The 12,417-nt window shown below is 39.2% G+C and overlaps 1 protein-coding gene across 1 annotated transcript; it reads left to right on the top strand.

The window, feature by feature from the left end:
• Positions 1–8,867: 8,867 nt before the first annotated feature.
• Positions 8,868–9,905, top strand: LOC114111775 (transmembrane protein 243). Its single transcript, XM_027963668.3, has one exon. It carries the CDS (start codon positions 9,067–9,069, stop codon positions 9,421–9,423), a length of 357 nt encoding a protein of 118 aa, XP_027819469.1. The 5' UTR covers positions 8,868–9,066; the 3' UTR covers positions 9,424–9,905.
• The last annotated feature ends 2,512 nt before the right edge of the window (positions 9,906–12,417 follow it).

Raw genomic sequence — 12,417 nt, 5'->3', positions numbered from 1 at the left:
TGTATATTTTGGAGATTGATGCTTTGTCAGTTGCTTAATTTGCTATTACTTTCTCCCATTCTGAGGGTTACCTTTTCACCTTGTTTTTAGTTTTCTTTGCTATGCAAAAGCTTTTAACTTTAATTTGGTCCTACTTGTTTATTTTTGTTTTTATTTCCATTACTCTAGGAAGAGGGTCATATAGGAACTTACTGTGATTTATGTCATAGAGTGTTCTGCTTATGTTTTCCTTTAAGAGTTTCATAGTTTTGGGGTTGATAGGGATCACATTGAATCTATAGATTGCATTTGGTAGTATAGTCATTTTCCCAATATTGATTTTTCCAACCCAGGAACAAGGAATATCTCTCCATCTCTTTATATCGCACTGATTTCTTTCATCAGTGTCTTATAGTTTTCTCTACACAGTTCTTTTGTCTCCTTAGGTAGGTTTATACCCACTTATTTTATTCATTTTGCTGCAATGGTAACTGGGATTGATTCTTTAATATCTCTTTCTGATTTTTCATTGTTAGTGTATAGAATGCAAGTGATTTCTGTGAATTGATTTTGTACCCTGTAACTTTGCTAAATTCACTGATTAGCTCTAGTAATTTTCTGGTAGTATCTTTAGGGTTTTCTATGTATAGTATCATGTCATCTGCAAACAAGGAGAGTCTTACTTCTTCTTTTCGAATTTGGATTCCTTTATTTATTTTTCTTCTTTGATTGCCGCAGCTAGGACTTCCAAAACTATGTTGAATAGTAGTGATGAGAGTGGGCACCCTTGTCTTGTTCCTGATCTTAGAGAGAATGTTTTCAGTTTCCCCACTGAGAATAATGCTTACTCTGGGGTATCATATATGGCCTTTATTATGTTCAGGTAACTTCCTTCTATGCCCATTTTTAGAAGAGTTTTTAACTTTCATAAATGGGTGCTGAATTTTGTCTAAGGCTTCTTCTGCATCTATTGTGATCACAATACGGTTTTTATATTTCAATTTGTTAATATGGTGCATCATTGCATTGGTTTGTGTATGTGAAGAATCCTTGCATCCCTGGGATAAACCCAAATTGATCATGGTGTATGATCTTTTTAATATGCTGTTGAATTCTGTTTGCTACAATTTTATTGAGGATTTTTGTATCTATGTCCATCAATGATATTGGCCTGTAGTTTCTTTTTTGCTGTTGTCTTTGTTTTTTTTTTTTTGGTATCAGGATGATGTGGCCTTGTAGAGTGAGTTTGGAAGTGTTCCTCTCTCTTCAATTTTCTGAAAGAGTTTTGGAAGAATAAGCATTAGCTCTTCTCTAAAGGTTTGATAGATTTCACCTGTGAAACCATCTGGCCTTGGCCTTTTGTTTTGGGGGAGACTTTTTATCACAGTTTCAATTTCATTTCTTGTATTTAGGTTGTTTGTAATTTCTGTTTCTTCCTGGTTCACTCTTAGAAGGTTGAACTTTTCAAAAATACTTTCATTTCTTCCAGGTTGTCCATTTTATTGGCATAGAGTTGCTCATAATAGACATTTATGATCTTTTATATTTCTGTATTGTCTGTTGTAGCTTCTCCTTTTTCATTTCTAATTTTGTTTATTTTTCTCCCCCTGCCCCCACTTTTTTTCTTGGTGAATCATGCCAGTGGTTTGTCAATTTTATGTATCTTCTCAAAGAACCAACTTTGTTTTATTAACCTTTATATTGTTTCCTTCATTTCTCTTTCATTTCTTTCTGCTCTGAACTTTATGATTTGCTTCCTTCTACTGACTTACAGACAAAGCTAGCGGAGGTGATAGAATTCCAGTTGAGCTATTTCAAATCCTAAAAGATGATGCTGTGAAAGTGCCACACTCAATATGCCAGCAAATTTGGAAAATTCAGCAGTTGCCACAGGACTGGAAAAGGCCTATTTTCATTTCAATCCCATAGAAAGGCAGTTCCACAGAATGCTCAAACTACCACACAATTGTACTCATCTCACATGCTAGTAAAGCAAGGCTCATAATTCTCCAAGCCAGGCTTCAGCAATACATGAACCATGAACTTCCAGATGTTCAGGCTGGTTTTAGAAAAGGCAGAGGAACCAGAGATCAAATTGCCAACATCCACTGGATCATCAGAAAAGCAAGAAAGTTCCAGAAAACATCTATTTCTGTTTTATTGACTATGCCAAAGCCTTTCACTGTGTGGATCACAATAAACTGTGGAAAATTCAGAAAGAGATGGGAATACCAGACCACCTGACCTGCCTCCTGATAAATCTGTATGCAGATCAGGAAGCAACAGTTAGAACCGGACATGGAACAACAGACTGGTTCCAAATAGGAAAAAGAGTACATCAAGGCTGTATATTGTCACCCTTCTTATTTAACTTCTATGCAGAGTACATCATAAGAAACGCTGGGCTGGATGAAGCACAAGCTGGAATCAAGATTGCCAGGAGAAATATCAATAACCTCAGATATGCAGATGACACCACTTTTATGGCAGAAAATGAAGAAGAATTAAAGAGTCTCTTGATGAAAGTGAAAGTGGAGAGTGAAAAAGTTGGCTTAAAGCTCAACATTCAGAAAACTAAGATCATGGCATCCAGTCCCATCACTTCATGGCAAATAGGGGAACTTCATGGGAAACAAGGGAAACAGTGGCTGACTTTATTTTGGGGGGCTCCAAAATCACTGCAGATGGTGATCGCAGCCATGAAATTAAAAGACACTTACTACTTGGAAGGAAAGTTATGACGAACCTAGACAGCATATTAAGCAGCATATTACTGCTTAATATTAAAGCAAAGCATATTACTTTGCCAACAAAGGTCCATCTAATCAAAGCTATAGTCTTTCCAGTAGTCATGTATGGATGTAAGAGTTGGACTATAACAAAAACTGAGTGCTGAAGAATTGATGCTTTTGAGCTGCGTTATTGGAGAAGACTCTTGATATTCCCTTGGACTGCAAGGAGATCCAACCAGTTAAACCTAAAGGAAATCAGTCCTGAATGTTCATTGGAAGGACTGATGCTAAAGCTGAAACTTCAATACTTTGGCAACCTGGTGTGAGGAGTTGACTCTTTGGAAAAGGCTCTGATGCTGTGAAAGATTGAAGGCAGGAGGAGAAGGGAACTACAAAGGATGTAATGGTTGAATGGCATCACCAACTCAATGGACATGAGCTTGAGTAAACTCTATGAGTTGGTGATGGACAGGGAGGCCTGGCATGCTACTGTCCATGGGGCTGCAAAGAGTCAGACATGACTGAGCAATTGAACTGAGCTGAACTGACTTTGGATTTTTTCTTTTTATCTTTTTCCAATTGGTTTACATGTAAACTTTTTTGTCTATTCGGTGCTTTTCTTGTATCTTGACATAGGATTGCATTGCTATAAACTTCTCTTATAGAATTGCTTTTGTTGCAACCTATAGATTTTGAGTTGTCACATCTTCATTGTCATTTGTTGCTAAGAATTTTTAATTTCCCTTTTGGCTTCTTCAGTAACCTGTTTATTTTTCAAAAATGTATTGTTTAATATCCATGTGTTTGTGTTTTTTGCAGTTTTTGTTTCCTCTAATTGATATCTAGTTTCATAGTGTTGTGGTCAGAAAATACATTTGATATGGTTTCAGTTTTCTTAAGGTTATTTTGGTTTGATTTCTGACCCAAGATGTGGTCTATCCTAGAGAATGTTCCATGTGCATTTATGAAGAAAGTGTGTTCTTCTGCATTTGGATGGAATGTTCTGAAGTTATCAATTAGGTTCATCCGGTCTAATGAGTCATTTTAGGCTTGTGTTTCCTTCTTAATTTTCTGTTTTGTTGATCTGTCCACTGGTGTAAGTGGGATGTTAAATCCTCTACTATTATTGTGTTACTCTCAATTTCTCCTGTTATGTCGTTAGTGTTTGCCTTATGTATTGAGGTGCTCCTATGTTTGGTGAATAAATATTGACAATTGATATGTCTTCCCCTTGGATTGATCCCTTGATCATTAGGTGGTGTTTTTCCTTATCTCTTGCAATATTCTTTATTTAGGGTCTATTTTCTCTAATATGAGAATTGCTATTTCTGCTTTCTTTTGATTTCCATTTGCATGGAATATCTTTTTCCATCTTCTCACTTTCAGTTTTTAATAGTCCCTAGGTCTGAAGTGGGTCTCTTGTAGACAATATATACATGGAACTTGCTTTGCTTCCATTTAGTCAGTCTTTGTATTTTCGTTGAAACATTCAATTCATTTACATTTAAACTAATTATATATATATATATATATATATATATATATATATATAATAAGTATATATAAATATATAAGTAAACTTGTTTGTAGATTTTTCTCTTTCAGTACTTTAAATATATCCTGCCATTCCTTTCAGGCCTGCAGAGTTTCTGCTAAAAGATTAGCTATTAATTACATGGGGGTATCCCTTACATGTTACATGATGCTTTTCCCTTGCTACTTTTAGTATTCTATCTTTGTGTTTGATCTTTGTTACTTTGATTAGTATGTGTCTCTACGTGTTTCTCCTTGTGTTTATACTGTATGGGACCGTCTGTTTTCTTGGACTTGACTGACTGTTTCCTTTCCCAAGATGAGGAAATTTTCAACTATAATCTCTTTGAAAATTTTCTCACACCCTTTCTTTTTCTCCTCTTCTTCTGGGACCCCTATAATTCAAATGTTGGTGCATTTAATATTGTCCTAGAGGTCTCTGAGACTATCATCAGTTATTTTCATACTTTTTAATTTATTCTGCTCTTCACCAGTTATTTCCACCTATCTACCAACTCACTTATCCTCTCTTGAGCCTCTGATATTGATTCTTTATAGAGTTTTTTTTTTAATTTCAGTATTTGTGTTTTTCATCTCTTTTTGTTTATTTTTATTTCTTCTAAGTGTGTGTTAGTCATCCTGTTATGTCTGACTCTGTGATCCCATGCACTGTGGCATGCCAGGCTCCTTTGTCCATGGAATTCTCCAGACAAGAATAGTGGAGTGGGTTGCAGTTTCCTTCTCCAGGGGATTTTCCAGACCTGGGTATCCAATCCAGGTTTCCCACATTTAAGGTAGTTTTTTTTTTTTCCATCTGCACCACTTGGGAAGTCCCCAAGATTTAAAAGTGTCAGTTGCTCAGTCGTGTCCAACACTTTGCATCCCTATAAACTAATCCACCAGGCTCTTCTGTCCATAGGATTCTCCAGGCAGGAATTCTGAAATGGTTGCCATTCCCTTCTCCAGGGGATCTTCCCGACCCAGGGATCAAACCTCAGTCCCCTGTCTTGCAGGCACATTCTTTACCATCTGAGCCACCAGGGAAGCCCATCTCTGTTTATTATTTCTTCTAATTCCTTGTTAAATGTGTTAATGCATTAAAAGTGATTCTTGCATTTTCTCTGTTCTGTTTTTGAGGTTTTGAGTCATCTTTACTATCATTACTCTGAATTCCTTTTCAGGTAGTTTGCTTGTTTCCTTTTTGTTTATTTGATCTTATACAATTTTAGGTTGTTCCTTCATTTACACAATATTTCTCTGCCTTTGCATTTTTTTTTTTTTTACTTATTGTGCTTGATTTCTCCTTTTCCAAGGCTTCAAGTTTGAATTCCTTCTTCCTTTTGGTTTCTGCTTTCAGCAGGTAAGTTTGGGCCAGTGGTTTGTGGAGGCTTTATGTAGGATGTGACTTGTAGGTGGGAGGAGGTGAATTTCTTTTTCCATTCTGATGGGCCAGCTGTGTGAGGTGTTAATCCTATGTTCTGATGATTGGGTTTGTGTTTTTGCATTGTTTGTTGTTTGGTTGAGGCGTCCTGCACTGTTGCTGCCAGCCAGTTGGGTGATGCTGTGTCTTATATATAGATGAGGGCCTTTGTCAGAGTTCTCACGAATTAATACTCCCTGGGGTTAGGAGTTCTTTGGCAGTCTAGGGCCTTGGAGCCTGTGCTCCCACTCCAAAGACACAGGGGCTGATCTCTGGCCAGGAAACTAAGATTTCTCAAGTGGTTTATTATGGCATCAAAGGGGATTAAAACAAGCACACAAAAAGCCAAAAAACAAAAACAAAGCAAAACAAGAAACAAAATAAACCCAGACAAATGGTAAATATGAAATCAGGCAATAACAAAGATAATGGAATATGCACACATATATATATACACATATAAACAAAACCAAAACAGTCCAAATAAAGAAAGTACAAAAGATTGACTCCATGAGCAAAGGAAACCAAAAATCATATCAACCATTTAAAAACAAAACTAACTAAAACACAAACCAAAAAAACAAAAACAAAGGAGGTGTCAATTGGGGAATAAAACAACCAAAACAAAACACTAACAAACTCAAGGTGAAAAAAACATAGAAAAGGAAGAAAAGAAATAAAGAATAGAAAAACAAAATGAAATAGAAGTAGATAAAAAAAAGATTTATATAGATTAAAGAATAACTAGATCAGGAAAAGAGCAATAAGAAAAGCAAACAAAAGAATAAATATTAAAATATAATAATAGATTTTAAAAACTTTCAAAGGAAAATAAAACCACAGAACTGCAAAAGGCCAACATAGAGGTAGAAGTATATAAAGGAAATTAAAAGTGTGACCAAAAAAATATCAAAAGCTGAAATTGATTTAATAGTACTAATAAAATCAGCAACTACAACAGACAGGTGGAAAAGAAATAAAGAAGAAAAAAAATCCAGAATCAACTATAGAACAAGTCAAAATAAAAGAATAATAAATATTTTTCTTGGACCTTAGCTGTCACCGTCCTTTTCATTGCTATGAGTCACAGTTCACCGTGTCTCCCTAGGATGCCCTCAGTACTGGACTAATCTCTGGACATGTGGGGGCAGCTTAGGCTCTAATTTTGTCCCATGTTCATGCCTCCAATGTCCAAAGCTGCCAGAGCTAGTGTGTTTTCTTTGGTGGGAACTCTCACTGTCCTTTGATGTATTCCATAGACACAGAATCTGCCTAGTTGATTGTATGGATTTAGTCTGCAGCTTGTATAGCTGGTGGAAAGGTTTGGGGTGCTCCTCTTTATCAGCACTGCCCCTGGGTTTCAACTGTGGTTTTTTTCTCAACCTCTGCATGTGAGTCGTCCACAGGGATTTGCTCCTGAGGCTGCCCTGGAGAACTTGGTTCTGCCCCAGTGAGGACTGGGGGATGGAGGTGGCACAGCTGCTTGTATTGCAGGGGTCCAGGCAGCACCAGGTACTCAGGGGGGTCAGCAGCTGGAGCAGCAAGAAATATGGTGCTCTTATGGTTTTTCCTAGCCTCTGGCAGTTTTGCCCCAGTGAGGATTGAGTGTGGAGGTGGTATGGCTGCCTGCATTGCAGGGACCCTGGTGGCAGCTAGTGTGCAGGGACACCACCCGCCTCAGCTGCAGGAAATATGGTCCTTAGTAGAGACTTTTTCTAGCCTCTGGCAGCTGGTGATCAGAGGGCCTTGTTGGCTGATCCTTCTCTGTTGCTAGGCCCACTCAGGCACTTAAAGGGCCCCCTGGCTGGGGTCCTTCTCTGTTGCTCAGCACATCAGGCACTTACAGGGCCACCTTCTCTGGGGTTTTTGTTGTTCAGCTTCCAGTGCTGTCATGTGTAGAGAGTGAGACTACATTGATGACTCTACCCCTGCATGTAAGGCAGCAGTATCTCCTTGCCTCCATGCCTGCCTGTTTTTCCTCCACAGGCATTTCCTACCTTGATCTCCTTCATCACACCCCCTCAGGCCATCTACCCGCAGTCAACAGCCAACCTCACTCTGGGATTGGTCTCCAGTCCCTACATTTCAGCTCCCAGTCGCTGTACTTTCTAGGGGACTTGTGTCCCCATCTGAGGTACGTAGGGCTGCAGCAAGTATTGTCTATGTGATTCTCATTCCATTCAGACTGTCACAGATCAGCTGCTTCTCCCTCCAACAGCCTCAAATGTTTCTTCTCTATCCCAAATAATTGCCCTGGTGTAGGGATCTGGCCCCTGTTTCAGTTCCCCCACCTGCCAGGTGCAGGGCCAGTCCTGCTCACTCTCCTCTTTTTTCCCCTTCCTCCTTTATCCTACAGAGCCTTGTCTCATTCTATATATTCTTTTGGTGGTCAGGTACTCCTGCGCACTCTCAGCTGGTGTTGTACAAGATCTTCTGTGTCTGAAGGTGTATTCCTGATGTATCCATGGAGAGAAATGTATAACTAGTCCTCCATCATCTTCTTCCTGTGCTGTGCTTTGCTCAGTCACTTCAGTCATGCCCAACTCTTTGCAACCTATGGATTTCAGCTCTCCAGGCTCCTCTGTCCATGGGATTCTCCAGGCAAAAATACTGGAGTGGGTTTCTGTGCCTTCCTCCAGGGGATCTTCCTGACCCAGGAACAGAACCCATATCTCCAGTGTCTCTTGCATTGCAGGCAGGTCTTTATCCACTGAGCCACCTGGGAAGCCACTTCTTCCTCTTGGCAGTGGTGGTTTAGTTGCTAAGTCATATCCGACTCTTGTTACCCCATGGATTGTAGCCTGCCAGGCTCCTCTGTCCATGGGATCCTCCAGGCAAGGATACTTTTGTATATATTTCCTAGAACTATTTCTATCAGATTGAGAAGGGAGGTGATGTAAAGTCCAAGTGTCTCTTATCTCTCAGAATCCCCTATAAAAATTAATAAACACAATGTATGGCAAAACCAATACAATATTTTAAAGTAAAAAATAAATTAATTAAGAAAAAGAAAAAAATAAACAAAACCTTTACTTAAATTGAGAAGAGAGGGACCCGCCGCGCAGCACACTCCGCAGCCCGCGCGGAAGGTCTCTCTCTCTCTCCCCCGACGCCCGGCACCGCACCCCCGCACCGGCGTGGACCCGGACACGGTCTCTCCAGTGGAGCCAGGACTCCCGAGCGTGCGCGCGTCTGGAGACGCCGAGCTGCTCACGATGAGGAAGGGAGCGAGGCTCGGGCAGAGCGGCCTCGTCCCGCGAGTCTGAGCGCGCACCCCCGCCGCCGGGACTCCGGCCTCCCCGGGCATCGGCGATGAGCGCTCTGTGACCGGCGGCGCCGCGACTCGTAGACCCGGGACTCCAGGAGGCAATGCTGGCTCGGGGACAGTGAAGAAACCCTAAAATGGAGGATTTTTCCACCAGGACCTACGGCACAAGTGGCCTGGACAACAGACCTCTGTTCGGAGAGACGTCTGCCAAGGATCGAATCATCAATTTAGTTGTTGGCAGCTTAACATCTTTATTGATCCTAGTAACGCTGATCAGTGCTTTTGTTTTCCCTCAACTACCTCCAAAACCGTTGAATATATTTTTTGCTGTCTGCATCTCTTTGAGTAGTATCACTGCCTGCATACTTATCTACTGGTATCGACAAGGAGATTTAGAACCGAAATTTAGAAACCTTATTTACTATATCTTATTTTCTATCATCATGTTATGTATATGTGCGAATCTATACTTCCATGATGTGGGAAAGTGAGGCTCCAAGAGATACACTCACCAGGTCTCTTCAAAGCAATACATTTGGACTCGAATTAAGAGCTGGATAAGGAATGCCGAAGAGTCTCCTGCAAAAGTCTGATACATGATTTTCATGTTAATTGTAAATCTAAATTCCCTCTTGCAGGGGAGACATATCCTAAATCACTTTGCTTTTTCTTTAAGGAGCCGATGTTGCACTTAAACATTACCCCTTAAAGCACAAGTCATTTTCACTTTTGAAATTTTTTATATAAAGTAATTGCGTGGTGCAAGGCTATGTAACAAACAATCTTGCATTTTAAGACAAATAATCTTTTATTTCTGTTAAACTGAATATACAATTATTGTTCCCTAGGCAACCAACTTTTGCTTTTAACTACAATTTCACGTTAACAAAACACAGACGGTGAAAAGACAACTTTGATTGTGTAGATCTAATTACAATAATAAATAAAATAATTTATACAAAAAAAAAAAAAAGAGAGAAGAGAGGCCAGTAGGTGAAGCTCTCCTTCCCTGAGATGACAGCAGAGTCCTATAGGGAGAAGAAAACCTCCTCTTCTTTCCTTGCAAGGACTCAACCAATAAAAAGCTATAGATCCCTTTTTGCCACAACCCTCCTAAATTATTTTTTTCTCTATATAAAAGTATCCTCCTTTCCTTGACATGTAGGGACTTACACGTGGCTCACACATGGTTACATATTCCAAATTGCAATTCTCTGCTGATCTTGAGTAAACTCATATTTCCTAGAGAAATATCTGGCAGTCTGTTGTTTTAAGCAAGTATTTTGGTAGCCTATATGAAGACCAGAGAAGACTCCCCAAACAAGTAGATGCAAATCAAGGCCACTCACAAATCAAGGCCATTGTCACTCACTGCTTTTCTTGTTGAACCTGGAGTTTGAAGGTGTATCTTTAATTCTGAATTCAAATTCGTGCCCGCTTTGTGTTTGAAACTCTCCAGGTTTTATTTGGGACATATTTTAACATTTTTTCTCTCTCTGGTTAAGACCTTGTTTTCTATACAAATATTTGGCACTGTGGTCTGATTTCTGTTCCTTCAGGAATAAGAAACTGTGCTGAAACTGTGCCAGTTTTAAACTTTTAGCATATTGCTTTGGACTAGAATACTCTCGAGTATGAAGAAAATGGCTTAAAAAGTCTTTGGTCTTGTGACTGAACTAAATTTGAGCCCACATTTGTGATGCCTGGGAAAGCCAATCTACCAATACTGGATTGTGGTAAAGGGAAAGTATTTAGCTATTGCAGGGCACCCAGTGTGGGACAAACCAAGAATGGGCAGGTCATGATCAAGAGACCTGAACCCCTCAATGGCTTTTAGAGAAAGATTGTTAAACGCAAGATAAGGGAGAGTGTATCTGGGTGCTTGGTTAGCTTGTGGATATTCTCCTCGTTGGTTGGTGGTAAGGTATGTCAAGAGTCAACATCATCAACCTTCTGGTTCCAATATGTCTAGGTTCTATGTGCTTGTGTCAGATGAAATTAATTTCTTCCACCTGGTGAGGTTTTAATATCTGCAAAATAATTCAAGGATATAGCCCAGCATATTATCCATAGCCCTTGAGGAAGAACTAAAAGTTCTTGACTTCATGACTAAACTACTATTATTTTGTCTTCTTGACTGTTTCCCTTTGTTTCTGCATTTTCTCATTTCTAATTAAATTCTTTCCTTGGAACCCATGACAGACTAAGGAGACAAAAGGTGTTTTTGCTTTTGTTTTTACAAAAAAAGGCAGTGGACACTAGGGGGAGTGTGTCCTCAGAAAGGCTCCGTAGGATCCTGCTCAGTTTCAGTCTGGCTTCTCTGGGTCCAAGCTGTTTTCTTAAAATTTGCTAATATTTATGCTTACAAGATGTTGGAATTCAGCTGTTTGAGATGTAACTTGCTTAAACTGTTTGAAAATTATTCCTTTACTCTAGAGAAAAACCTCTGAAAAACAGGATTCCAGATATGTAAATATTTTGAGGACACAACACTTCTATAGAGACTCTGGCCAATTTTATGTTTAAAACCTGTGATCCTTCTTCATATATATCTCTAAATAAATGGACAGACCAGACCAAAAGCAATTTAGAATATCAGTGGCCTTTATAGAGAGTTTTGATTCCCCAGTTACTATCAAACTGAACTGGATTCGATACCTCAAAAATTTCCGAAACTAAATGGAATGCTTGTTTTAATTGGTATGCTGAGGCTTCCCAATGTCATCAGGAACCTAAAATTGTCTCTCGGCAAATCAAGATTTTGATATGAACTGAGGCAAACTAAAATTTAAAGATAAAATGGCTCCTAAAACCTCAGGCTCTTCTTCCTTGGCTTCTTTGTCTCAGATTCTGCCTCTGGCACCATTGTCTCTTTCCCCTCTGCTCCCTGTGGCCAGACTCCTTCTCTGATGCCATCTTCCTCCTTCCCTTCTATCCTACCTATGTCTTCACTATGCCCTTAATTCCTCACATAAATTCTCCATTTAGATTTCTCCTTTCTTTGAAAGTTATGAACTTGCCAGAATTGTCCCTTTAATGTTAAGCCATCTGAGGATCCAGAAGATAAACCCTTAATTTCTTATATTCTCTGGACTAAAGCTGAAGTCAAAGATTTTCCCAAAGTTAGTGGAGATCCTAGTAGATTCGCTGTTTAATATGGTCATTCAAACTTATTGACCTGGTTTCTCTGATTTATATCAGCCAGTTCACATGTATGTTGGTGAAGGCCAGGCCCAAGATTGGATTTAAATTGCTAATGGGGGAAATTCTGAATGGGTTCTACAATTACAGCTGAAATACCAGTTCATTAATGCATTACATGATCATGTTGAGGCAATTGTTAGGCAACATTATCAAGCATTTCTCATGCTTTTCCAAAGCTTATTGATTGAAGAAAAATTCAGGCTTGCACACAGAAATCTGATGAACCTATTCATAACTAATACAATCAACTTCAGATTTTTTTTAAAGAAAATTCTTGTCTT

The sequence above is a fragment of the Ovis aries genome, chromosome X (assembly GCF_016772045.2).
Source record: "Ovis aries strain OAR_USU_Benz2616 breed Rambouillet chromosome X, ARS-UI_Ramb_v3.0, whole genome shotgun sequence".
Classification (NCBI taxonomy): domain Eukaryota; kingdom Metazoa; phylum Chordata; class Mammalia; order Artiodactyla; family Bovidae; genus Ovis; species Ovis aries.
This window is presented reverse-complemented; position numbering and strand designations above follow the sequence as displayed.

Excerpts from the sequence above, each read along its gene's own strand:
- LOC114111775 (XM_027963668.3), top strand. The coding sequence starts at position 9,067 with ATGGAGGATTTTTCCACCAGGACCTACGGCACAAGTGGCCTGGACAAC.